Source organism: Elephas maximus, chromosome 2, assembly GCF_024166365.1.
Source record: "Elephas maximus indicus isolate mEleMax1 chromosome 2, mEleMax1 primary haplotype, whole genome shotgun sequence".
Classification (NCBI taxonomy): Eukaryota; Metazoa; Chordata; class Mammalia; order Proboscidea; family Elephantidae; genus Elephas; species Elephas maximus.
In genome coordinates, this window is record NC_064820.1 from 671,086 (window position 1) to 699,028 (window position 27,943).

General features: G+C 48.4%; 1 protein-coding gene across 33 annotated transcripts; it reads left to right on the forward strand.

The window, feature by feature from the left end:
- Positions 1-1,105: 1,105 nt before the first annotated feature.
- On the forward strand, positions 1,106-25,837 carry LOC126062243 (centrosomal protein of 72 kDa-like). Of its 33 annotated transcripts, XM_049859557.1 has the most exons (10): positions 1,106-1,238; positions 10,642-10,769; positions 11,779-11,971; positions 12,575-12,683; positions 18,896-19,071; positions 19,904-20,104; positions 20,645-20,764; positions 21,365-21,664; positions 21,785-21,856; positions 22,920-25,837. In XM_049859557.1, exons 1-10 carry the CDS (start codon positions 1,157-1,159, stop codon positions 23,831-23,833), a joined length of 2,295 nt encoding a protein of 764 aa, XP_049715514.1. In that variant the 5' UTR covers positions 1,106-1,156; the 3' UTR covers positions 23,834-25,837. The 33 variants fall into 33 exon arrangements, 30 of the variants coding, with proteins under 30 accessions (XP_049715514.1, XP_049715530.1, XP_049715558.1 ...); XR_007514014.1 differs by lacking the exons at positions 20,645-20,764; positions 21,785-21,856; positions 22,920-25,837 and adding exons at positions 21,125-21,304; positions 22,085-22,130 and having other exon boundaries at positions 21,485-21,544; XR_007514015.1 differs by lacking the exons at positions 20,645-20,764; positions 21,785-21,856; positions 22,920-25,837 and adding exons at positions 21,125-21,304; positions 22,025-22,092 and having other exon boundaries at positions 21,425-21,484.
- Positions 25,838-27,943: the final 2,106 nt, after the last annotated feature.

A 27,943-nucleotide genomic window follows, 5' to 3' on the forward strand; every position in this document is an offset into this window, starting at 1 on the left:
CGACACCCCAGCCTGCAGCCCCTCCAGCAGCAGCCTGGCGCGGGGGAGTCCCTGGGGACTGCGCTGACGCCCTTCACCGTGGGTACCAAGGGGCGCGCACCTTGGGAAGAGCCAGGTAACAGCCCCCACTCAGTCACAACGTCGTCGGGTGATGGCCCGTTTGGAGTGGACGAACACAACATGGATGCGTCGCCGGTGCCCCCACCGGGCCCCGCCGGATTAAATTCAGGACCAGGCGGCCCCGCTACGCTCTCCGCGCAAACCGCCCCCGCGGCCCCCGGACTGGGGACGTAACCTGCAGGGGTCTCTACTCGGGGCCCCGAGCGCGAGCTGGGGGGGCGGGGCGGGGCGGGGCGGGGCACGCACTCCTCACGCTGGCTGCGCTGCGCCCCCGACCGGGGACCCCATGCCCCCGGGGCGGGCGGGGAGCGGTTCACCTCCGCAACCGTACGCAAAGGGCGGGCGGTGATAGCTGAGGTGGGGTGGCCCGGGGGACCCCGACGGATCGGCCCTAGAGGCACCCTGTGTCCTCGCCCCAGCCCGCGCCCACCCGGGTTTCCCTAGATCGGGTCGGCGCCCCGGGGCGGCGTGAGGGCGCCGCCCAGGACGGGGACAAAGCCCGCAGGAGGCGGCGGCGCCAGGAGGAGCGTGGGGGGAGCAGATCTGGAGCTGCCGGCCCGGTCCGTCGCCTGCTCCCCCGCGCCGCTCCTCCGGGCTCCGGTCCTGGTCGCGCTTCAGCCCTGAGCGAGGCTTGGGGCGACCCACGGGGTGGGCTCCCGCGATCTGGGCCCGCCCTGACCCCGCCCCCCGGGCCTTGTCCCGCCCCTCATCCGTGGCTCCTCCCACGCCCCGTCCGTGCGCGTGCCCAGCCGGGCCCCGCCCCCATCGCCTGTGGTCCCGCCCACCAGTCCCCTCAGGCCCGCGTCACGTGACCCTGCCTGCGCGGGCCCTAGCGTTCAAGGTTCGCAGCCCTGCCCACTCGGGCCCCGCCCCCGCCTCCCGTGGCCCAATCCACTCCCCGGTCTGTGCTGTTGCCCATTAGGCCTCGCCCGCCAGAGCTCCACCCCTCCCGCCCGCCCGCCCGCCGGTAGCCTTGCCTCAGCGCCCGCGGGCCGCACTGCGCAGGCGTGTTGACCTGAGCATTCCGTTTGAAAACATGGCGCCTGCGGGCCTGCAGTTGGTTCTGTGCGAGGAGAGGATCCGAGAGAAGAGCGGCCTGGCGGCGCACCGCGACCTGGGTACGGCCAGCGCGTCGGTGGGCTCCAGGCTGAGGGCGGGCTGAGGGCCACGGGCTCCGAGCTGAGGGACGCGGGCACCGGGCTGAGGGATGCGGACTCCAGGCTGTGGGACGTGAGCACCCGGCTAAGGGACGCGGGCACCGGCCTGAGGGACGCGGGCACCGGGCTCAGGGACGCGGGCACCGGCCTCAGGGATGCGGGCTCCAGGCTGTGGGACGTGAGCACCGGGCTGAGGGACGCGGGCACCGGGCTGAGGGATGCGGGCTTCAGGCTGTGGGACGTGAGCACCCGGCTGAGGGACGCGGGCACCGGGCTGTGAGACGCGGGCACCGGGCTGTGAGACGCGGGCACCGGGCTGTGAGACGCGGGCACCGGGCTGTGAGACGCGGGCACCGGGCTCAGGGATGCGGGCTCCAGGCTGTGGGACGTGAGCACCCGGCTGAGGGACGCGGGCACCGGGCTCAGGGACCCGGGGTCTGGGCTGAGGGACGCGGGCACCGGGTTGAGGGACACGGGCGCCCATCTCAGGGATGAAGGTTCCAGGCTCAGGGACAAGGGCTCTGGGTGTGGGATGCAGGCTCCGGGCTCAGGGACGTCGGTACCAGCCTCGGGGACATGGGCTCCGGGTGAGCAATGCGAGTACCTGGCTCAGGGATGGGCACCAGGCTCAGGGATGCAGGCTCTGGGGGAGGGAAACAGGCGCCAGGCTCAGGAACACAGACCATGGATGGTCCTGGGTTGCCAGAGTGGTATTTAGTAGTATATAGAGGAGACAGAACCAAAACCACTCCAGGGAACTTGCTGCTGGATTATTTCCTGAGTCCTCAGATCCCTAGACTCTCAGCTGCCTGTTCTCCACTGTACAGTCTTCTGATGTTTGTTTCATGCATTTTTGTCCAAAGTTTTTAGATATAAAAAGCGGAGATGGTTAGGGTAAGATGCATCTACGCCATCTTGTCCAAATTGGAAGTCCTCAAAGGAAGTTTAAACTTACTCCAAGAGTGTTTTAAAAACAAATGTTTCTATGAAAGTATTGGGACTTTTGGAGGTGAGGCCAAGATGGCAAAATAGCCAGATGCTTCCAGTGATCCGTCTTACAACAAAGACCCGAAAAATCAACTAAAATGATTATCTTTATGACAAGCTAGGAGCCCTGAACATCAAAGGCAAAGGTAGAAAACGGACTGAGTGGCAGGGGAAGAGTGAGAGACCATTCAGAGGCAGAGAGGAATTGCTGGACGTGAATCACTGGGATCTCTCAGGCACTATTCCCGGAAGCAGCTGCGCAGGCTGGTGATAGCATTCAGCCACAGTTTTCTCAGGGAGAAGCAGCCAGGCACACAGCATGCTCACACCTCTGGAACCAGAGAAGAATGGCGCTCTTGGCAAAAGCTAACTGCTTGTATATATTTTACCGCGCTCCTGCCCCCAAGCTGGTTTCAGTGGTTGTTGATTTCCCTGGGCCAGAGGTAAGACCTGTTGAGTGCCTGGAGCCATCCTCCCAGCCTTGGAGAAGGAATAAATTCACAACAGGAGGAAAAGATAATTTGCCAGCTCGACTAACCTGGGGAGCTTAGGACAGAAGTGGCTCCTGTCTAGGCATAAACGGCCCGTGGACTTTGAATAGCGTTTCCCCCCCTGCATGGACCTGTGTGGGCCTATTTCAGGAGAATAGGCCCTTGCTGGCAGACTGCAACTGTTTTAGCTGTGCGGTGAAGAGGTGGGTATTTGATATTTGACACTGCTTTGCCTGTTAAACAGGGTCCTCACATCCACGTCAGGGGCCTAAGGACTGGTGGCTCCACTCAGGTCACCCAGCCAACCGTGACAGGGGTCCAGGGATAACTGGTACCTCCCAGTCCTTACAACCAAAAGCATTGGGTGCCCATGGTCCTTCTATAGAACCCACCCACCTGTATGCTGTAGGGAACAGGGACATGCTTTCCTCAGAGACACTCGGGGGACAGCTCTCAGCCCCCTGCCTTTTTCAGAGCATGACCCCCTGCTGCAACCAGATACCGGTACATAAACCAAACACCCCTACCCCTCTAAGACCGTAGGACAGACGCTGTACGACACACTGGATGACCACCTACCTGGACACCGGAGCTGAATCCACACAAAAAAAGTGAATGGACTCATAAGCTCATATATCTGATAACAGCTCTGTCTATCTGGTGACAGGACATCAGAGCCCCAAAGGTGAAAATAATCAAGCTACTTCACTCAAGCAACCCATCTGGGCATATCAAAACAAAACAAAGCAAGAAACTAGGATACAGTAAGCAAACATAAAGTAAACTAATACAGTAACTTATTGATGGCTCGGAGACAACAGTCAATATCAAACCACATAAAGAAACAGACCATGATTGCTTCAACAAGCTCTCAAAGCAGAATCAAAGGATCTTCTGGATAAAGGTGCCTTCTTGGAATTACCAGATGCAGAATTCAAAAGATTAATATACAGAACTCTTCAAGATGTAAGGAAGGAGATCAGGCAATACATAGAACAAGCCAAGGAACACACAGATAAAACAGTTGAAGAAATTAAAAAGGTTCTTCAAGAATATAATGAAAAGTTTAATAAGCTGCAAGAATCCGTAGAGAGACAGCAATCAGAAATTCAGAAGATTAACAATAAAATTACAGAATTAGAGGAGCAGAATTGAGCAAGTGGAAGATAAAATTGGTGATCTCGAAGATAAAGCACGTGGCACCAATATATTTGAAGAAAAATCAGATAAAAGAATTTTTTTTTAAATGAAGAAAACTTAAGAATCATGTGCGACTCTATCAAGAGAAATAACCTACAAGTAATTGGAGTACCAGAACAGGGAGGGATAACAGAAAATACAGAGAAAATTGTCAAAGATTTGTTGGCAGAAAAATTCCCTGATATAGTGAAAGATGAGAAGACAGCAATCCAAAATGCTCATCGAACTTCACATAAGGTAGGTTTTAAAAGAAAGTCACCAAGACATATTATAATCAAACTTGCCAGAACCAAAGATAAAAGAGAATTTTAAGAGCAGCTAGGGATAAACAAAAAGTCCCCTACAAAGGAGAGTCAGTAAGAATAAGCTTGGACTACTCAGCAGAAACCATGCAGGCAGGAAGGCAGTGAGATGACTTATATAAAATATTGAAGGAAAAAAATTGCCAGCCAAGAATCATATATCCAGCAAAACTGTCTCTTAAATATGAAGGTGAAATTAGGATATTTCCAGATAAACAGAAGTTTACGGATTTCATAAAAACTAAACCAAAACTATAAGAAATAGTAAAAGGAGTTCTTTGGTTAGAAAATCAATAATATTAGGTATCAACCCAAGACTAGAACACTGGACAGAGCAATCAGAAGTCAACCCAGACAGGGAAAACACAAAAATAAATCAAGATAAATGCTCAAAACAGGGAAACAGTGATGTCATTATATAAGAGTACATTAAAATAATGAAGAGGGACTGAGAAATGTAGTCATAGATCTTTCATATGGAGAGGAGGACAAGGAGATAAAAAGAAATAAAAGTTAGGTTTAAACTGAGAAAAATAGTGGTAACTAAGGTAACCACAAAAGAAACAAACTATCCTACTCATCAAAATAAAATACAAGAAAAAATAGAGACTCAGCAGAAACAAAGTCAACAACAATGAATAAAAGGAAAAGACAGTATATAAACTACTCAGGACAAAAAATTAAATGGGAAAAAGAAGCTGTCAACAACACACAAAAAAAGACATCAAAATGGCAGCACAAAACTCGTATCTATCCATAATTACACTGAATGTTAATTAACTAAATGCACCAATAGACAGAGAGTGGCAGAATAGATTAAAAAACATGAAATGTCTCTCTGCTGTCTACAAGAGACACGCCTTAGACTTAGAGACACAGACAAACTAAAACTCAAAGGATGGAAAAAAATATATCAAGCGAACAACAATCAAAAAAGAACAGAAGTGGCAGTATTAACTTCTGACAAAATAGACTTTAAAGTTAAATCCACCACAAAGGATAAGGAAGGACACTATATACAAATAATTAAAGGGACAGTATACCAGGAGGATATAACCATATTAAATATTGATGCACCCAATGACAGGGCTGCAAGATACATAAACTCTAACAGCATTGAAAAGTGAGATAGACAGCTCCACATTATAGTAGGAGACTTCAGCACACCACTTTTGGTGAAGGAGAGGATATCCAGAAAGAAGCTCAGTAAAGACGCAGAAGATCTAAATGCCACAGTCAACCATCTCCACCTTCTAGACGTTATACAAAACACTCCACCCAACAGCAGCCAAGTATACTTTCTTTTCTAGTGCACATGGAACATTCTCTAGAATAAACCACATATTAGGTCGTAAAGCAAGCCTTAGCAGAATCCAGAACATTACAAAGCATCTTTTCTGACCATAAGGCCGTAAAAGTAGAAATCAATAACAGAAAGAGGGAAAAGAAATCAAACACTTAGAAACTGAACAATACCCTGCTCAAAGAGACTGGGTTATAGAAGACATTAAGGATGGAATGAAGAAATTCATAGAATCCAATGAGAATGAAAACACTTCCTATCAGAACCTTTGAGACGCAGTGAAAGCAGTGCTCAGAAGTCAATTTATATCAGTAAATGCACACATCCAAAAAGAAGAAACGGCCCAAATCAAAGAATTATCCCTACAACTTGAACAAATAAAAGAGAGCAGCAAAAGAAACGTTCAGGCACTAGAAGAAAGGAAATAATAAAAATTAGAGAACTAAATGAAATAGAAAACAGAAAAACATTTGACAGAGTTCCCAAGACCACAAGCTGGTTCTTTGAAAAAATTACCAAAATTGATAAACCATTGGCCAAACTGACAAAACAAAAACAGGAGAGAAAGCAAAGAACCTGGATAAGAAATGAGATGGGTGATATTACAACAGACCCAACTGAAATTAAAAGAATCATATCAGATTACTATGAAAAATTGTACTCTAACAAATTTGAAAACCTAGAAGAAATGGGTGAATTCCTAGAAACACACTACCTACCTAAACTAACACAAACAGAGGTAGAACAACTAAATAAACCCATGACAAAAGAAGAGATTGAAAAGGTACTTAAAAAACTCCCAAGAAAGAAAGCCCTGGCCTGGATGGCTTCACTGCAGAGTTCTACAAAACTTTCAGAGATGAGTTAACGCCACTACTACCCAAACCCAGTGCCGTCCACACCACTACTACCAAAGGTATTTCAGAGCATAGAAAAGGACACAATACTCCCAAACTTACTCTATGAAGCCAGCATATCCCTGATACTAAAACCACGTAAAGACACCACAAAAAAAGAAAATTACAGACCTATATTCCTCATGAACTTAGATGCAAAAATCCTCCACAAAATTCTAGCCAATAGAATTCAACAGCATATTCAAAAAATAACTCACCATGACCAAGTGGGATTCATATCAAGTATGCAGGGATGGTTCAGCATTAGAAAAACAATTAATGTAACCCATCATATAAGTAAAACAAAAGACAGGAATCACATGATTTTATCAATTGATGCAGAAAAGACATTTGACAAAGTTCAACAGCCATTCATGATAAAAACTCTCAGCAAAATAGGAATAGAAGGAAAATTCTTCAACATAATAAAGGGCATTTATACAAAGCCAATAGCCAACATCATCCTAAATGGAGAGAGTCTAAAAGCATTCCCCCTTGAGATCGGGAACCAGACGAGGATGCCCTTTATCACCACTCTTATTCAACATTGTGCTGGAGGTCCTAGCCAGAGCAATTAGGCTAGATAAAGAACTAAAGGGCATCCAGATTGGCAAGGAAGAAGTAAAAGTATCTCTGTTTGCAGACGACATGATCTTATACATAGAAAACCCCAAGGAATCCTCAAGAAAACTACTGAAAGTGATAGAAGAGTTCAGCAGAGTATCAGGATACAAGATAAACATACAAAAATCAGTTGGATTCCGGTACACCAACAAAAAGAACATCGAAGAGGAAATCACCAAATGGATACCATTTACAGTACCCCCAGGAAGATAAAATACTTAGGAATAAATCTTACCAGAGATGTAAAAACTTATACAAAGAAAACTACAAAACACTTGTGCGAGAATCGAAGAGAGACCTGCATAAGTGGAAAAACATACCATGCTCGTGGATTGGAAGACTTAACGTTATAAAAATGTCTGTTCTACCAAAAGTGATCTATAGATTTCATGCAATTCCGATCCAAATTCCAACGGCATTTTTTAATCAGATGGAGAAACACATCACCAGCTTCATATGGAAGGGAAAGAGGCCCTGGATAAGTAAAGCATTACTGAAAAAGAAGAACAACGTGGGAGGCCTTACTCTACCTGATTTTAGAACCTATTATACTGCCACAGTAGTCAGAACAGCCTGGTACTGGTACAACAACACATACACAGACCCATGGAACAGAACTGAGAAACCAGACATAAATCCATCCACATATGAGCAGTTGATATTTCATAAAGGCCCCAAAGCAGTTAAATGTGGAAAAGACAGTCTTTTTAACAAGTGGTGCTGGCATAACCGGATATCCGTCTGCAAAAAAAAAATTAAACAAGATCCATACCTCACACCATGCACAAAAACAAGCTCAAAATGGATCAAAGACCTAAATATAAAATCTAAAATGATAAAGATCATGGAAGAGAAAATAGGGACAGCGTTAGGAGCCCCAATACATGGCATTAACAATATACAAAACATTGCTAACAATGCAGAAGAAAAACTAGATAACTGGGAGCTCCTAAAAATCAAACACTATGCTCATCCAAAGACTTCGCCAAAAGAGTAAAAAGTTTACCTACAGACCGGGAAAAAAATTTTAGCTGTGACATTTCCGATCAGTGCCTCATCTCTAAAATCTACATGATACTGCTAAAACTCAACTACAAAAAGATAAATAACCCAGTTAAAAAATGGGCAAAGAATATGAACAGACACTTCACTAAAGAAGACATTCAGGTGGCTGACAGATACACGAGGAAGTGCTCAAGATTATTAGCCATTAGAGAAATGCAAATCAAAACTACTGTGAGATTCCATCTCACTCCAACAAGGCTGGCATTAATCCAAAAAACACAAAATAGTAAATACTGGAGACGTTGTGGAGAGACTGGAACAATTATACACTGCTGGTGGGAATGTAAAATGGTACAACCACTTTGGGAATCGATTTGATGCTTCCTTAAAAAGCTAGATATAGAACTACCATAAAATCCAGCAATCCCACTCCTTGGAATATATCCTAGAGAAATGAGAGCCTTTACATGAACAGATATATGCGCACCCATGTTCATTGCAGCACTGTTTAGAATAGCAAAAAGATGGAAGCAACCAAGGTGCCCATCAACGGATGAATGGCTAAATAAATTATGGTATATTCACACAATGGAATACTACGCATCAATAAAGAACAGTGATGAATCTGTGAAACGTTTCGTAACATGGAGGAATCTGGAAGGCATTGTGCTAAGTGAAATTAGTTGCAAAAGGACAAATATTGTATAAGACCGCTATCATAAGAACTCGAGAAATAGTTTAAAAAGAGAAGAAAATATTCTTTGATGGTTATGAGAAGGGGGAGGGAGGGAGTAAGGGGGGTTTTCACTAATTGCATAGTAGATAAGAACTATTTTAGGTGAAGGGACAGATGACACACAATACAGGAGAGGTCAGCACAGCTGGACTAAACCAAGAGCAAAGAAGTTTCCTGAATAAACTCAACGCTTCAAAGGCCAGCGTAGCAGGGGCGGGGGTTTGGGGACCACAGTTTCAGGGGAATTGGCATAATAAAATCTATTAAGAAAACATTCTGCATCCCACTTTGGAGAGTGAGGTCTGGGGTCTTAAATGCTAGCAAGCAGCCATCTAAGATGCATCAATTGGTCTCAACCCACCTGGAGCAAAGGAAAGTGAAGAACACCAAAGACACAGGGTAATTTCGACCCCAAGAGATAGGAACGACCACATAAACAAGAGACTACATCAGCCTAGATGGTGCCCGGGTACAACCGATGAGTGCCCTAACAGAGAACAGAACAAAAAAAACCTGAGGGAGCAGGAGAGCAGTGGGAAGCAGACCCCAAATTGTTGTAAAAAGACCAGACTTAATGCTCTGACTGAGACTAGAATGACGCTGGAGATCATGGTCCCCAGACCTTCTGTTATCCCAAGACAGGAACCATTCCTAAAGCCAACTCTTCAGACGGGTTGGACTGGGCTATGGGTTAGATAACAATACTGGTGAGGGGTGAGCTTTTTGGATCAGGTAGACACATACTATGTTGGCATCTCCTATCTGGAGGGAGATGAGAGAGCAGAGGGGGACAGAAGCTGGCTGAATGGCCACGAAAAGAGAGAGTGAAGGGAAGGAGTGTGCTGTCTCATTAGGGGGAGAGCAACTAGGAGTATGTAGCAGGGTGTTTATAAATTTTTGTATGAGAGTCCGACTTGATTTGTAAACTTTCACTTAAAGCACAATAAAAAATTAAAAAAAAAAAACAAACTGAAGTATTGGTACATTCAAACCTAACCTGTCTTTTTGACCAGGGAAGCGTTTGTTTTTGTAGCAGTACGTGTTTAACAAGTGCTTACTGTGCCTGCCGTGCACGAGGGTGCCACACATAGACGCAGATATACAGACCACCCAGCCTGCCCCCACACTGTGTGACACAGAGCAGACAGGTCAGCCCACACGAGGATTTCCACTAGCTATCCCCACTGTGAAGGCTGTGACAGGCGATGGAGTTGGGCAGCCAGGTGTGTGACAGGCCACCAGGTAGGAAAGTTTGGGAGGGAGCCGTCCTGGTGAGAGAGGGCTTTAGGGAGAAGCTATGGTGGTAGAGAGGAGGGCGTGGGTTTGGACGTAGTTGGAGGCATATGTAAGCTGAAACTCTTAACCATAATAAAAAACCCATTGCTGTCAAGTCGCTGTCAACTCAGAGTGACTCCATAGGACGGAGTAGAACTGCCCCATAGGGTTTCCAAGGAGCCACTGGTGAATTCCAACTGCTGACCTTTTGGTTAGCAGCCGAGCTCTTAACCACTGTGCCATCAGGGCTCCAGCCATTCTTTAATGTTGGCATTCATATTTTAAATGAATTTCATTGTTTTTCTGAATGACTTTTTCTCAGACTATATCTCATTGTAAAAAAAACCTTGGAAAATACAGATACACATTATAAGGAAGATAAAGGTCACCCAGAACGGGAAAAATATGTTAACGTTTTGTGTCTTTCCTTCTAAGCTTTTTATGTTTTGTGTGCTGTATTTTGAAAACTAAGAATCTAGGCTTTTATTACAATAATTTATTTTCAATTAAAAAAAGTTTAAAATTTTATAATTTCCTATTCTTAGGTGAACTTCGATCATTATCTCTTCCTGGAACTTACCAAGAAAAGATTACGCACCTAGGAAATTCTTTGATGCATTTAACGGGTCTAAAATCTTTGGATCTCTCACGCAACTCGTTGGTTAGTCTAGAGGTAAGTTTTAGGTTCGTTTGTTAAAGAGAGTCATTGCTGTGAACAGCAGTGGAAAGTGCACTCGTGGTCAGTAGTGGAGTCTGTTCTGTAACTGTGTGCTTGTGGGGCGTGTACTTGCACTTGTGCACTTAGAAAGAGTGTAAATGTTGTTTTTCTTGTGTCTACCCTAAGCGAGATTCTTAGACATTCTATCACATCTTTAAATTACTTTTGACAACCAAAAGTTATAGCTCGCTGATGAAGACAGTTGTGTTTTAAAGGCAATAAAACAAGGCCCCAGAGACTGATTTACACATGTCTCTCACTCTCCATCCCTTTATTGGCAGTGTTTTGTTTGTCCACTTTGTGTTCCGTGTCTGTGGCCTTTGCCTTGTGTCCTCTGGGCCTTGAGTGACAGCCTGTGGGGCAGGGCCTGCTGCCTTTGCTGAGCCCCAGGTGAGACGGGCAGGCTCTCAGTATTTGCTGAGTAAGGAGTCACTCCAGGTGATGGTGAACAGGGACAGTTGTGCAAGCACTGTGTGGTTTACTACAAAGAGGACCTTTGAAAGAAAATGTGGGGGAACACACACTTGCACTCTGTAGAGGGAACCCAGCACAGTGGCCAGGGGCCCCACCCAGTCAGTTGCAGGCCCAGGCCAGGCGCTGTCCGACCTTACTGAACCTCGATTCTTCAGTCTGTAAAGTGGGAGTAAGAGCAGTTCTTACCAGATAGGACTGTGCAGGTGAAGTGAAATCATGGGTAAGTCACTTAGCTCAGCACATACTGAGCACTTGGTAAAGATTTGTGTCCTTGGTGCAGTTACGACTGTTGCAAGTCTCCCTCCATGGCTGTTTCACTGTGTGACACAGAACTGTGTATCTGAGTATACATGTCATTCTTACAGTCTTTATGGAATGCATGTACTTACTACAAGTGTGTTTAGTAAATAGGTTGGCCAGTTTGTATTGATGGCCCATTTTGCCATTTATTTAAGTGTGACTTCACTCAGCTTTTTCTTCCCGTTTACAGGGCATTCAGTATCTGACTGCGTTGGAAAGACTCAATCTCTACTACAACTGTATTTCCTCATTAGCAGAAGTCTTTCGGCTCCGCTCCTTGTTGGAGCTCACAGATGTGGACTTGCGGCTGAACCCCGTCGTAAAGAACGAGTCTGATTATCGCCTTTTTGTTGTGCATATGCTCCCAAACCTCAGACAGCTTGGTAGGCAGGCGGTTATCCTGGTCGAATGGCCGTAACATTCACACTCTTGTTCAGTGGGGCAGGACCAGGCTGTTGTGTGTTCTACAGTTGATCCTGCCCGTGATTCCTTCTTAAAAGGGAAATTGATTTTCCACCGTTAGTGGCTTTGAGCCCCTTTGAGTGTACACACGACTTAAGAGTACCTGTGTTTTTTAACAGGAGCAATGCTTGTAGGATGCCAGGAAGGGTGGTAAGGAGGCCCAGTAAGCAGAGAGAACACAGGGAGGTGGTGCCAGCTGGGGTTAGGGACATAGATGCTAAGCCAGCTGCTCAGTCACACTTGGCTTACCACTCCCGCACTGCCTGACTTTGGGCACCACCCTGAACGTCTTAGGCCCCTTTCCTTGTGTGGCCCATGAGGAAGTGTGAGGTGGAGCTCAGCCTAGGTGGTCTGCTCCTGGAGGTGCCTATGGGGTGGAGGTCTGCCCATGGTGGCACCGTGGCCCTGGGGCGCAGTCCTGGTGGGCGGTTTCGTGGCACCATGCCCCTGGGGCACAGTCATGGCGGGCTGTTTCGTGGCACCGTGATGCCATTGGCTAGTTCTTCTGTGCGTTTTCTTCCTAGATGATCGCCCCGTAAGAGAGAATGAACGAAAAGCATCCCAGCTGCACTTCACTTCAGAGGAATCGCTTGCCTCAAAGCATAGTTTCCCAGCTGCTTTGAAAGGTGGAAGGTACGAGCAGAGTGCTATGTGAACATTCAGAGCAGTAAGTTTCTCAGGCTTGTCTGTTGATAGAATGTCTAACTGACAGATGTGACCTGTGGGCACCGATGGCCATTTCAGGGGCAGACGTGCAGAGAAGAGGGGGGAGGAGTGGCGCCCAATGCCGCTGGGGTCCGTGGAGATGGTGGGACACCACATCTCTCCTGCTCCCATATTTTTTGTTATGTTTCTTTTGTTGGGTTACTGTCATTCCAGTGTAGGGTGGTGGTGTTGTTAGGTGCCATCGAGCTGGTTCCAACTCATACCGACCCCATCCACAATAGAACGAAACACTGCCTGGTCCTGATCCATCCTTACAATCGTTGTTATGCTTGAGCTCATTGTCAGTCCACCTCATTGAGGTTCTTCCTCTTTTCCGCCGACCCTGTACTCCACCAAGCATAATGTCCTTGTGGGGACTGATCCCTCCTGACAACATGTCCAAAGTATGTAAGACGCAGTCTCACCATCCTTTCTTCCAAGGAGCACTCTGGTTGTACTTCTTCCAAGACAGATTTGTTCGTTCTTTTGGCAGTCCGTGGTATATTCAATATTCTTCGCCAGCACCACAATTCAAAGGCATCAGTTCTTCTTCGGTCTTCCTTATTCCTTGTCCAGCTTTCACATGCATATGATGTGATTGAAAATACCATGGCTTGGGTCAGGCGCACCTTAGTCTTCAAGGTGACATCTTTGCCCTTCAACACTTTGAAGAGGTCCTTTGCAGCAGATTTACCCAGTGCAATGCGTCTTTTGATTTCTTGACTGCTGCTTCCGTGGCTGTTGATTGTGGATCCAAGTAAAATGAAATCCTTGACAACTGCAGTGTTCTCTGTTTATCATGATGTTGCTCATTGGTCCAGTTGTGAGGATTTTTGTTTTCTTTATGTTGAGGTGTAATCCATACTGAAGGCCGTGGTCTTTGATCTTCATTAGTAAGCACTTCAAGTCCTCTTCACTTTCAGCAAGCAAGGTTGTGTCATCTGCACAACGCAGGTTGTTAATGAGTCTTCCCCCAATCCTGATGTCCTGTTCTTCCTCATATAGTCCAGCTTCTCATATTATTTGCTCAGCATACAGATTGAACAGGTATGGTGAAAGAATACAACCCTGACGCATGCCTTTCCCGACTTTAAATCCATGAGTATCCCCTTGTTCTGTCCGAACAACTGCCTCGATCTATGTAAAGGTTCCTCATGAGCACAATTAAGTGTTCTGGAATTCCCATTCTTCACAATGTTATCCATAGTTTGTTACGATCCACACAGTCGAATGCCTTTGCATCGTCAATAAAACACAGGTAAACATCCTTCTGGTATTTTCTGCTTTCAGCCAGGATCCATCTGACATCAGCAATGATATCCCTGGTTCCACGTCCTCTTCTGAAACCGGCTTGAATTTCTGGCAGTTCCCTGTCGATATACTGCTGCAGCCGTTTCTGAATGATCTTCAGCAAAACTTTGCTTGCATGTGATATTAATGATACTGTTCTATCATTTCCATGTTCGGTTAGATCACCTTTCTTGGGAGTAGGCATAAATATGGATCTCTTCCAGTCAGTTGGCCAGGGAGCTGTCTTCCAAATTTCTTGGCATGGGATGAGTGAGCACCTCCAATGCTGCATCTGTTTGTTGAAACATCTCAATTGATATTCCAGCAATTCCTGGAGCCTTGTTTTTCGCCAATGCCTTCAGAGCAGCTTGGTGTTCTTCCTTCAGTACCATCGGTTCCTGATCATATTCCACCTTTTGAAATGGTTGAACATCGACTAATTCTTTTTGGTATAATGACTCTGTGTATTCCTTCCATCTTCTTTTGATGCTTCCTGCGTCATTTAATATTTTCCCCATGGAATCCTTCACTATTGCAACTCGAGGCTTAAATTTTTTCTTCAGTTCTTTCAGCTTGAGAAATGCTGAGTGTGTGCTTCCCTTTTGGTTTTCCATCTCCAGCTCCTTGCACGTGTCATTATAATACTTTACTTTGTCTTCTGGAGACACCCTTTGAAATCTTCAGTTCTTTTAGTTCATGAATTCTTCCTTTCGCTTAGGTGCTCGACGTTCAAGAGCAAGTTTCAGAGTCTCCTCTGACATCCATCTTGGTCTTTTCATTCTTTCCTGTGTTTTCAGTGACCTCTTGCTTTCTTCATGTATGATGTCACTGATGTCATTCCACAACTCGTCTGGTCTTTGCTCGCTAGTGTTCAATGCGTCAAACCCGGCAGTCTACTTCTGAAAAGCATTAGCCAGTGAAAACCTTATGAATAGCAGTGAAACACTGATATAGTGCTGGAAGATGAGCCCCTCAGGTTGGAAGGCACTCAAAAGATGACTGGGGAAGAGCTGCCTCCGCAAAGTAGAGTCGACCTTAATGATGTGGATGGAGTAAAACTTTCGGGACTTTCATTTGCGATGTGGCACGGCTCAAAATGAGAAAAAACAGCTGCAAACATCCATTAATAATAGGAACCTGGAATGTACAAAGTATGAATCTAGGAAAATTGGAAATCGTCAAAAATGAAATGGAACGCATAAACATTGATATCCTAGGCATTAGTAAGCTGAAATGGACTGGTATTGGCCATTTTGAATCAGACAATCATATCGTCTACTATGCTGAGAATGACAACTAGAAGAGGAATGGTGTTGCATTCATTGTCAAAAAGAACGTTTCAAGATCTATCCGGAAGTACAATGTTGTCATGTCAGCGATAGGATAATATCCATACGCCTACAAGGAAGACCGGTTAATACAACTATTATTCAAATTTACGCACCAACGCTACGGCCAAAGATGAAGAAATAGAAGATTTTTATCAGCTGCTGCAGTCTGAAATTGATCGAACATGCAATCAAGATGCATTGATAATTACTGGCGATTGGAATGCAAAAGTTGGAAATGGATGGATCAGTAGTTGGAAAACATGGCCTTGGTGATAGAAACAATGCCGGAGATCGAATGATAGAATTTTGCAAGACCAACGACTTCTTTATTGCAAATACCTTCTTTCACCAACATAAACGGCGACTATACACATGGACCTCGCCAGATGGAACACACAGAAAGCAAATTGACTACATCTGTGGAAAGAGACGATGGAAAAGCTCAATATCATCAGTCAGAATAAGGCCAGGGGCTGACTGGAACAGACCATCAATTGGCTTATATGCAAGTTCAAGCTGAAACTGAAGAAAATCAGAGCAAGTTCACGAGAGCCAAAATATGACCTTGAGTATATCCTAGATTTAGAGATCAGTGTAGGGTGGATCCTAATAAATTTAGCCCTGATAGCGGTCTCTGAGTGTGGATTCTTTAGAGTTTTCTATATATAAGATCATGTTATCTGCAAATACTGATAGTTATACTTCTTCTTTTCCAGTTTGGATGCCTTTTAATTCTTTTTCTTGCCTAATTGCTCTGACCAGAAATTCTAGGACAATGTTGAATAGAAGTGGCAAGAGCAGACGTCTTTGTTAGGTTCCTGATCTTAGGAGCAAAGCCTTCAGTCTTTCACCATAGGTATTTCATGTTAGCTTTGGGTTTTTCATAGACGCCTGTTAAAATGGCTTAGGGACATCAGATCTCATTGTCTAACTTGGGGAGGGAGGAGGAGAATCACCATCATCATCAGCCCAGAGCTGATTGCTGTGAGGTAGAGATCAGACATACCTTCAATTTAACTTTTTTTTTTTTTACCACTTCTGATACCAGCTGCCCCTCCCATTGCACTCTCTACTTCCCTTTTGGGTTTGATAATTCATTGCATTGGTCACACAGAACTCAACAGACCGTACTGAACGGTTCGGGATCAACTTAGAATTAACAGAGAGTACTCAGGATACAGTTCTGTGATCAGGACAGCTTCTCAACCGTACCTGCAGGCAGGCCTCTGCCACTGGGTCCTGCTCGGGCCTGGCCTCTTCCACTAGGCTCTCGGCCTTAGTCTTCAGCCCAGCCTCTGTGCTGCTCAGGCAGGTGTTACAGCTCTTTAGCTCCACCAGTATGTACCCAGAGGCACCCCAGTCCACCAGGAAGCCTCCTGCCTGAAGGCGCTTGGCTCTCCCACTCCATGGGTTGGTGAGCCTATCTCGCTGGTCCCGTACCAGCTGTCTCTTGCTGTGTTCAGTGTTACAGCTCTTTCTGTCTCCTGGATCTCGGATGTTCTCAGCACAGGAATCCCAGGTCTTAAGGACGCACTCTGCTCCTGGCTCTCCTTGTTGGTAGTGAGATCCCCCCTCAGCCTCTGGGTTTTGCTCATTTTAACGCTAGCAGGATGGCAAAACTAGCCAGTTCCCTACGAGGATTCATTGTACCTTAGTTGCATTAGCAAAACTGTCCAGTCTCCTTGGTGGGCTACAAGCACTGTATTGCATAGTCCCACACAATCATTTTGTTGTCATTACAAGACCATGGCTAGAAGGGCCGTATTAAAGCAGTTCTCCGTGCTGCAGTGCCCTTATTAGTCCCTTCTATTCCTGGTTGGTTAAGTGTTTTCATTATGAGAGGGCATTAGATTTTGTCAAATGCTTTTCCTGCATCAGGTGAGATGATCGTGTGGTGTTTTTTGTTTCTTTGTCTTTGTTTTATCGATGTGATTTGTTACATCATTGGCATTTGTGCGATGAACCACCCTTACGCTCCTAGAGCAGCTCTCATTGGCCGTCAAGTGTAATCCTTTCAGTGTGCTGCTAGATTCGGCTTGCCAGCATTTTCCTGAGGGTTTTGCCTCTGTATTCATAAGGGATATTGGTCTGTAGTTTTCCTGTGACATTTTTGTCTCCCTTTGGAATCAGGGCGATGCTGGCCTCATAGGATGAGTTAGGAAGTGTTCCCTCTTTTGTTTTTTTGAAGAGTTTGAAAAGGATTGGTGTTAATTCTTCTTTAAATGTTTGGTGGAATTTACCAGTGAAGCCACCTGGTCCTGGTCTTTTCTTTGTTGGAAGTGTTTTGATTACTGATTTAATTTTTTTACTTCTTAGAGGACTATTCAGATTTTCTACTTCTGTCAGTTTTAGTAGTTTGTGTGTTTATAGGGGTTTGTCCCTTTCAGGTAGGTATCTAGTTTGTTGGCATTCAGTTGTTTATAGTATTTCTTTATAATCCTTTTCATTTCTGTAAGGTTGGTAGTGATGATGTCCCCTCTGTCATTCTTGATTTTAGTAATTTGAGTCTTCTTTTTTTTTCTTTTTCAGTCTAGCTAAAGGTTTGTTAATTTTGTTGATATTTGCAGACTTTTGGTTTTGTTGATCTTCTCCATTGTTTTTCTATTCCCTATTTCATTTATCCTCACTCTAATCTTTATTATCACCCTTCTGCATGGTTTGGGTGTAGTTTGTTCTTTTGTCTAGTTTCTTCAGGTGGAAGTTTAGGATATTGATTTGAGATCTTCTTTTTTAACATAGATATTTACAGCTACAGGTTGCCGTCTCCGCAGTGTTTTTTGCTGCATACCATATGTTTTGACATGTTTGTTGTGTTTTTCTCTTCAATGTGTTTAGAGTCCGCCTCCTTCCTATACAGAGAAGGTGGAGGTCCAAGGAGGCGGGAATGTGCTCAGTGTCAAGTATCTGGGCAGACCCAGAACGAGAACCCAAGCTCCCTTTTCTGAGGTTTCCCCACTGTGCAGTGAGCAGGAAAGCTCTCAGCTGTAAAAATTAGTGACTGCGACCAGGTGTCATATGTATGAACTGCCTCCTGACGTCAGTATTAATAGTATATGTGATTATGATTTTGAAGAGTGATTTCCTATGTTATCTTCATTGAACTTGAGGTCCCCTTTGAGCGTGTCCACCTCCACGCTGAGGGAGTCCACAGGGTGACGTTGCTGTACTCCAGTACCCCTTAGGGTTCAACCAGGGTGGGACTGTTTTCCCTTAGTGTCAGCGTAGGAATTGGGAACCTGACATCCTTTGACCTTCTGCGCCCCATGTATCATGCTGTGGACATGCGGAGAAAAGGGGAAATTGAATTGTAGCCGAAGACTGCAGAGCAAAGGGTTCCAGAACTTTGAGGTTTATGCCAATCCCAGCGGGATTGGTTTAAGACATGTCTTATTTCAGTTGCACCAAAATATTCCTAATTAGGTACCTTACAGCCACACAGGCAGTTGCTTTCCACAGGGTCTTGGGGAATGGCATGTACCCCGGGTTCAAATGGAGATTGCTGATCGCTTTTCTTTGCAGACCCTCCCACTGCAGAGCCAAACACGCCGACTCCTTGTCTAAGTGCTTGGTCCTGGATGCTGACGACGAGGCTGTCCTGAACCTCATCGCGGAGTGTGAGTGGGACCTGAGCAACCCTCCTGGGAGCACAGGTTCCAGCCAGAGGGAGCGAGAGACGGACTTCCCCAGCTCACAAGGTATGCCTCACTCCGTACAACAGCTGAGCAAGTAGCTCCTGGCTTATTCTGGGATGTTTCAGTGCACGCCCGCACTCTAGAAGAACTTGCCTTCAGGTGTGGCAACTTTGCGAAGTTTTCGTACGCTTTTGAATACCAATAACTTGGCCCGTAGAATTACAGAAGGAGAAGGCAATGTGTTTAAGTTTAGTGCAGCCATACTGCACAATTGTTTAAATCGAATGCTTCTCTCAGGTCGTAGTGGGTGAGGTGTTCTGTGCCTGGCAGAACTGAAGTCCGCATCAGCCATGAGGGATGTTCACTTAGCTTTTAGAAAGCGTTAGGAGCCCAGGTCCTGGTTTTGGAACTTGAGACCCAGTTGAGGACGTCATGTGGACGGCTTGTGTTTGGCTTGTTTATGTGCCTTGCTTGGGGACTCTGTTTCTCACTAGGACTTGTTTCTGAGCTTCAGCTTCCTTATTCCTCTTCCATGATGGGTTTCTAACAACAGTGGAGGCTATGCTGAGCCTGAAAGTCCAGGACCTCTGCCCTCTTGACGGTGCCGTCCCGCAGCCCCGTGCTTGCCAGCTCCCTGTGTTTCCCAGCTGCCTCTTGGATGCCCCTGGGTCCGTGTCCTCCCCACCCTTGCAGTCTGTCCCAGGACTTCAGTGGTTCAGAGGCCACCTGATGTGAATTAGTAGGAAGATTTTAAAAAATGGTTTTGAAGGGCAGGATTAATAAAGAAGAGTTAGAACAAAGGGAAGTTAGCAGAGCATTTCAATAAAGTGATAAATCTGGGAGGCAGAGAATAACAGCTGAGTGAAGGCAGTTGCTTTTGTTCTTGTTCCCTCAGCTCAAATGAGGAAAGCCCAGAGGGAGTGTGGAGATGCACACCGAGACCGCCCATGTCCTCTCCAGAGGGGCCTGGAAGGGGGTGGTGTGGGGAGTGTACCACGAGACCACCCATGTCCTCTCCAGAGGGGCCTGGAAGGGGGTGGTGTGGGGAGTGCACCTCAAGACCGCCCATGTCCTCTCCAGAGGGGCCTGGAAGGAGGTGGTGTGGGGAGTGTACCACGAGACCACCCATGTCCTCTCCAGAGGGGCCTGGAAGGAGGTGGTGTGGGGAGTGTACCACGAGACCACCCATGTCCTCTCCAGAGGGGCCTGGAAGGAGGTGGTGTGGGGAGTGTACCACGAGACCACCCATGTCCTCTCCAGAGGGGCCTGGAAGGAGGTGGTGTGGGGAGTGTACCACGAGACCACCCATGTCCTCTCCAGAGGGGCCTGGAAGGAGGTGGTGTGGGGAGTGTACCACGAGACCACCCATGTCCTCTCCAGAGGGGCCTGGAAGGGGGTGGTGTGGGGAGTGCACCTTAAGACAGCCCACATCCTCTCCAGAGGGGCCTGGAAGGGGGTGGTGTGGGGAGTGCACCTTAAGACAGCCCACATCCTCTCCAGAGGGGCCTGGAAGGAGGTGGTGTGGGGAGTGCACCTCAAGACTGCCCATATCCTCTCCAGAGGGGCCTGGAAGGGGGTGGTGTGGGGAGTGCACCTTAAGACAGCCCACATCCTCTCCAGAGGGGCCTGGAAGGAGGTGGTGTGGGGAGTGCACCTCAAGACTGCCCATATCCTCTCCAGAGGGGCCTGGAAGGAGGTGGTGTGGGGAGTGTACCACGAGACCACCCATGTCCTCTCCAGAGGGGCCTGGAAGGAGGTGGTGTGGGGAGTGCACCTCAAGACTGCCCATATCCTCTCCAGAGGGGCCTGGAAGGAGGTGGTGTGGGGAGTGTACCACGAGACCACCCATGTCCTCTCCAGAGGGGCCTGGAAGGGGGTGGTGTGGGGAGTGCACCTTAAGACAGCCCACATCCTCTCCAGAGGGGCCTGGAAGGGGGTGGTGTGGGGAGTGCACCTTAAGACAGCCCACATCCTCTCCAGAGGGGCCTGGAAGGGGGTGGTGTGGGGAGTGCACCTTAAGACAGCCCACATCCTCTCCAGAGGGGCCTGGAAGGGGGTGGTGTGGGGAGTGCACCTTAAGACAGCCCACATCCTCTCCAGAGGGGCCTGGAAGGAGGTGGTGTGGGGAGTGCACCTCAAGACTGCCCATATCCTCTCCAGAGGGGCCTGGAAGGAGGTGGTGTGGGGAGTGTACCACGAGACCACCCATGTCCTCTCCAGAGGGGCCTGGAAGGGGGTGGTGTGGGGAGTGCACCTTAAGACAGCCCACATCCTCTCCAGAGGGGCCTGGAAGGAGGTGGTGTGGGGAGTGCACCTCAAGACTGCCCATGTCCTCTCCAGAGGGGCCTGGAAGGAGGTGGTGTGGGGAGTGCACCTCAAGACCGCCCATGTCCTCTCCAGAGGGGCCTGGAAGGAGGTGGTGTGGGGAGTGCACCTCAAGACTGCCCATATCCTCTCCAGAGGGGCCTGGAAGGAGGTGGTGTGGGGAGTGCACCTCAAGACTGCCCATATCCTCTCCAGAGGGGCCTGGAAGGAGGTGGTGTGGGGAGTGTACCACGAGACCACCCATGTCCTCTCCAGAGGGGCCTGGAAGGAGGTGGTGTGGGGAGTGCACCTCAAGACCGCCCATGTCCTCTCCAGAGGGGCCTGGAAGGAGGTGGTGTGGGGAGTGTACCACGAGACCACCCATGTCCTCTCCAGAGGGGCCTGGAAGGGGGTGGTGTGGGGAGTGTACCACGAGACCGCCCATGTCCTCTCCAGAGGGGCCTGGAAGGAGGTGGTGTGGGGAGTGCACCTCAAGACCGCCCATGTCCTCTCCAGAGGGGCCTGGAAGGAGGTGGTGTGGGGAGTGTACCACGAGACCACCCATGTCCTCTCCAGAGGGGCCTGGAAGGGGGTGGTGTGGGGAGTGTACCACGAGACCACCCATGTCCTCTCCAGAGGAGCCTGGAAGGAGGTGGTGTGGGGAGTGTACCACGAGACCACCCATGTCCTCTCCAGAGGAGCCTGGAAGGAGGTGGTGTGGGGAGTGTACCACGAGACCACCCATGTCCTCTCCAGAGGGGCCTGGAAGGAGGTGGTGTGGGGAGTGCACCTCAAGACTGCCCATATCCTCTCCAGAGGGGCCTGGAAGGAGGTGGTGTGGGGAGTGTACCACGAGACCGCCCATGTCCTCTCCAGAGGGGCCTGGAAGGGGGTGGTGTGGGGAGTGTACCCCGAGACCACCCACCTCTACTGAGGAGGGGCCTGGATGGAGGTGGTGGAGTGCACCCTGAGACCACCCATGTCCACTGAGGAGGGGCCTGGAAGGAGATGGTGTGGAAGTGTACCTCAAGACCACCCATGTCCTCTCCAGAGGGGCCTGGAAGGAGGTGGTGTGGGGAGTGCACCTCAAGACCACCCATGTCCTCTCCAGAGGGGCCTAGAAGGAGGTGGTGTGGGGGGCGTACCCCGAGACCACCCACCTCTACTGAGGAGGGGCCTGGAGGGAGGTGGTGGAGTGCACCCTGAGACCACCCATGTCCACTGAATAGGGGCCTGGAAGGAGATGGTGTGGAAGTGTACCTCAAGACTGCCCATGTCCTCTCCAGAGGGGCCTGGAAGGAGGTGGTGTGGGGAGTACACCTCAAGACCACCCATGTCCTCTCCAGAGGGGCCTAGAAGGAGGTGGTGTGGGGGGCGTACCCCGAGACCACCCACCTCTACTGAGGAGGGGCCTGGAGGGAGGTGGTGGAGTGCACCCTGAGACCACCCATGTCCACTGAATAGGGGCCTGGAAGGAGGTGGTGTGGAGGTGCACCTCAAGACCGCCCATGTCCTCTCCAGAGGGGCCTGGAAGGAGGTGGTGTGGAGGTGTACCTCAAGACTGCCCATGTCCTCTCCAGAGGGGCCTGGAAGGAGGTGGTGTGGAGGTGCACCTCAAGACCGCCCATGTCCTCTCCAGAGGGGCCTGGAAGGAGGTGGTGTGGAGGTGTACCTCAAGACTGCCCATGTCCTCTCCAGAGGGGCCTGGAAGGAGGTGGTGTGGAGGTATACCTCAAGATCGCCCATGTCCTCTCCAGAGGGGCCTGGAAGGAGGTGGTGTGGGGAGTGCACCTCAAGACCGCCCATGTCCTCTCCAGAGGAGCCTGGAAGGAGGTGGTTTGGGGAGTGCACCTCAAGACTGCCCATATCCTCTCCAGAGGGGCCTGGAAGGAGGTGGTGTGGGGAGTGCACCCCGAGACCACCCATGTCCACTGAGGAAGGGCCTGGATGGAGGTGGTGTGGGGAGTGTACCCCGAGACCACCCACATCTACTGAGGAGGGGCCTGGATGGAGGTGGTGTGGGGAGTGTACCCCGAGACCACCCATGTCCACTGAGGAAGGGCCTGGATGGAGGTGGTGTGGGGAGTGTACCCCGAGACCACCCACATCTACTGAGGAGGGGCCTGGATGGAGGTGGTGTGGGGAGTGTACCCCGAGACCACCCATGTCCACTGAGGAAGGGCCTGGATGGAGGTGGTGTGGGGAGTGTACCCCGAGACCACCCACATCTACTGAGGAGGGGCCTGGATGGAGGTGGTGTGGGGAGTGTACCCCGAGACCACCCATGTCCACTGAGGAAGGGCCTGGATGGAGGTGGTGTGGGGAGTGTACCCCGAGACCACCCACATCTACTGAGGAGGGGCCTGGATGGAGGTGGTTTGGGGAGTGTACCCCGAGACCACCCATGTCCCCTGAGGAGGAGCCTGGATGGAGGTGCTGTGGGGAGTGTAGCCTGAGACACCCATGTCCACTGAGAAGGGGCCTGGATGGAGGTGGTGTGGGAGTGCAGCATGCCCGTTGAGGAGGGGTCTGGACAGAGGCAGTGGGGCAGGGGGCACATCCCGAGACCACCAGTGTCCACTCAGTGAACTGGTCAGTGTAAGGACAGGTGGTTCCCCACAAGCACTGTGTCCTCCAGCTTATCTGAGTGGTTTCGTTTGTGAAGTGTGCCCGCCCGGGTTAATGGTCGTCAGAGTAGGATCTACTCCACTCTTTGCAGACTGTAAAGTCGCATTCGGAGGGATCTCCACGCCTGTACCACGTTATTCTAAATACTCTTTGTAGTTGGACACCTTTGAGGATGCCTTTGACCTTTGCTGAAACCACAGGTCACTCAGAGCTGATGGTCGTAGCGGTGTGGCTACCCTAGCTGAGCGTCAGTGTGTCTTCTCTTACACAAACCAGCTCTTGGTGACCATGCCTTAAAGCTGGGCCCTGGGGACTGAACAGGCTCTGGAGGAAGCATGTTTTCAAAGAAAGCTGGCTGTGTTGAAGCAGAGCAGATCAGGACAGCAGATGCAGATGTCCTCGCAGTCTGCTCAGAGCAGGGTCACTGTGCTGCGGTGGCCCTGGGGTGCCCCGTCTGCCTGCCCTCGCAGGGACCCTTCCCTGGGGCGCTTGCACTGCTCCTCCTCGGAGCAGACCGACTTTCGTATCAGTGATTCACTCTTGCTTGTTGGTGTGTTTTACTGTAATGAGAGTTTTGTGCCCCAGATAGATGTTTGTATATTTTAAAGACTTATTTTTTACTTATCAGGGGAAAATTATTACTCCTTTTGGACATCTTTCCATTAGCAGTCTGGTGGGAAAGGAGGTTTTTGGAATTGAGTTTAAGTTTTCTGGTGGGATATGGTCCTAAAGACTTTGTACACGTTTGGGAATTCACGACTCGTTTTTCCTCAGTAGTGACTGTTAAGGAAGAGGAATGCCTTCAGGGTTCAGGATCTAGAAGCATCCCCGTGAATTCTGTTAGCTGCTTTTGCATTTCTGTTCTCTCAAGATGGATGATTTTTCAGCTCACTACAGTTAACCCATTTCTTAAGAAAAGTAGGAAGATTCATATTGTTTTACATTTTGCTCGTAAAATGGAACTTGTATTTTCTCATATCCCACTACTTCACATTTGTGTAAAATGTGACCACGTGTTTGCAGGCTGAAATACAATGTTTGTTTTTAAATCGTCTTTCTCATGGCCTTACACACGCGCACACACTTCCTGAGCAGTTCCCCGTGCCCCTCTGCAGTCTGCTTCCACACCTGCCCTGCAGCCACTGATGGCCTGTCGCCATAGACAAGGCTTTCCTTTTCTAGAATTTCAGATAAATGAAACTATGTTTTTTCTGTTTTGCATCTGATTCTGAGAGTCATGCATATTGTGTGTTACAGTTGTTAGTCCCTCTTGCTGCACAGTATTACATGGTATGACTGTATCACGTGTGCTGTAGGTGAACAAGTGGATTAGTTTTAGTTTTTAGTTATTACGAGTACAGCTAGTGTAAACGTGAATGCGTAAGTCTTTGTGTGAACATGTTTTCCTTTTTCTTGGGTAAATACTTCAGAGTGGGATTGCTGGCTTACGGCGAGAAGGTATTTAATTTTATTAGGAATTGTCAGACTGCTGAAGTTGGATTGTGATACATTCTCACCAGCAGTGTGTGCTATACATCCGTGCCAACACTTGGTGTTGTCAGCCCCTTTAATTTTAGCTGTTCTTGTGGGTGTGTAATAGTACTTCGTTATGATTTTAATTTGCATTTCCCTGAAGACTAATGATGTTGAAAATATTTTCATGCGCTTATTGGCCAACTGTTAGCTTCTTTTGTGACGCTGTTCAAGTCTGTTGCCCCCTTGTTTTAATGGGATTGTTTTCCTTGGTATGCAGTTAAGAGAGTTTTTTATGATTTCCAGATACAAATCCTTTCCCAGATGTATGTATGTCCTGTGGCTGGCGTTTTCATTTTCTTAACAGCGTTTTGAGGAGCAGAAGTTTTAATTTTGATGAAGTTCACGTCATCATTTTTTTCGTTTTGTGCTTTTGTATGTTCTGTAAAGAAGTCTTCGTCTGCTCCACACTTAATGAAGATCTTCTCCTGAATTTTCTTATACAAGTCTTGTAGTTAGAGTGTTTTCACCTATGACCCACTTTTTTAAATTAATTTTAATATGAGGTGTGAGATAAAGGTCAAAGTTTTGTCCCTTCCCCCAGTATGGATAATCTAGTTGTTCCACAAGCATTTGTTGAAGAGACTAGCCTTTCTCCCATTTAGTTACCTGGGCCTTCCCCCATTCAGTTACCTGGGCCTTCCCCCATTTAGTTACCTACGTTTTCCCCCATTTAGTTCCCTAGGCCTGCCGCCATTCAGTTCCCTAGGCCTTCCCCCATTGAATTCCCAAGGCCTTCCCCCATTTAGTTCCCTAGGCCTTCCCCCATTTAGTTCCCTAGGCCTTCCCCCATTTAGTTCCCTAGGCCTTCCCCCATTTAGTTCCCTAGGCCTTGCCCCATTTAGTTCCCTAGGCCTTCCCCCACTTAGTTCCCTAGGCCTTCCCCCATTTAGTTCCCTAGGCCTTCCCCCATTTCGTTCCCTAGGCCTTCCCCCATTTACTTCCCTAGGCCTTCCCCCATTTTCTTCCCTAGGCCTTCCCCCATTTAGTTCCCTAGGCCTTCCCCCATTTAGTTCCCTAGGCCTTGCCCCATTTAGTTCCCTAGGCCTTCCCCCACTTAGTTCCCTAGGCCTTCCCCCATATAGTTCCCTAGGCCTTCCCCCATTTCGTTCCCTAGGCCTTCCCCCATTTACTTCCCTAGGCCTTCCCCCATTTTCTTCCCTAGGCCTTCCCCCATTTAGTTCCCTAGGCCTTCCCTCATTTAGTTCCCTAGGCTTTCCCCCATTTAGTTCCCTAAGCTTTCCCCCATTTAGTTCCCTAGGCGTTCCCCCATTTAGTTCCCTAGGCCTTCCCCCATTTAGTTCCCTAGGCCTTCCCCCATTTAGTTCCCTAGGCCTTGCCCCATTTAGTTCCCTAGGCCTTCCCCCACTTCGTTCCCTAGGCCTTCCCCCATTTAGTTCCCTAGGCCTTCCCCCATTTAGTTCCCTAGGACTTCCCCCATTTAGTTACCTAGGCTTTCCCCATTTAGTTACCTAGGCTTTCCCCATTTAGTTACCTAGGCCTTCCCAATTTAGTTACCTAGGCCTTCCCTCATTTAGTTACCTAGGCCGTCCCCCATTTAGTTCCCTAGGCCATCCCCCATTTAGTTCCCTAGGCCTTCCCCCATATAGTTCCCTAGGACTTACCCCATTTAGTTACCTAGGCTTTCCCCATTTAGTTACCTAGGCCTTCCCCATTTAGTTACCTAGGCTTTCCCCCATTTAGTTACCTAGGCTTTCCCCCATTTAGTTACCTAGGCTTTCCCCCATTTAGTTACATATGCCTTCCCCCATTTAGTTACCTAGGCTTTCCCCCATTTAGTTACATATGCCTTCCCCCATTTAGTTACCTAGGCTTTCCCCCATTTAGTTACCTAGGCCTTCCCCCATTTAGTTACCTAGGCTTTCCCCCATTTAGTTACCTAGGCCTTCCCCCATTTAGTTACCTAGGCTTTCCCCCATTTAGTTACCTAGACCTTCCCCCATTTAGTTCCCTAGGCCTTCCCCCATTTAGTTCCCTAGGCCTTCCCCCTTTAATTCCCTAGGCCTTCCCCCATTTAGTTCCCTAGGCCTTCCCCCACTTAGTTCCCTAGGCCTTCCCTCATTTAGTTCCCTAGGCTTTCCCCCATTTAGTTCCCTAGGCTTTCCCCCATTTAGTTCCCTAGGCCTTCCCCCATTTAGTTCCCTAGGCCTTCCCCCTTTAATTCCCTAGGCCTTCCCCCATTTAGTTCCCTAGGCCTTCCCCCACTTAGTTCCCTAGGCCTTCCCTCATTTAGTTCCCTAGGCTTTCCCCCATTTAGTTCCCTAGGCTTTCCCCCATTTAGTTACCTAGGCCTTCCCCCTTTTAGTTACCAGGACTTTCCCCCATTTGGTTACCTAGGCTTTCCCCCATTTAGTTACCTAGGCCTTCCCCCATTTAGTTACCTAGGCTTTCCCCCATTTAGTTACGTAGACCTTCCCCGTTTTAGTTACCTAGGCTTTCCCCCATTTAG

What these genes read in the sequence shown, in the direction of transcription:
- LOC126062243 (XM_049859557.1), top strand. Translation starts at nt 1,157, where the DNA reads ATGGCGCCTGCGGGCCTGCAGTTGGTTCTGTGCGAGGAGAGGATCCGA. An exon ending in ACTCGTTGGTTAGTCTAGAG is followed by an intron (nt 10,770 to 11,778) that starts GTAAGTTTTAGG and finishes TCCCGTTTACAG; the next exon opens with GGCATTCAGTATCTGACTGC. An exon ending in CCCAAACCTCAGACAGCTTG is followed by an intron (nt 11,972 to 12,574) that starts GTAGGCAGGCGG and finishes TTTTCTTCCTAG; the next exon opens with ATGATCGCCCCGTAAGAGAG.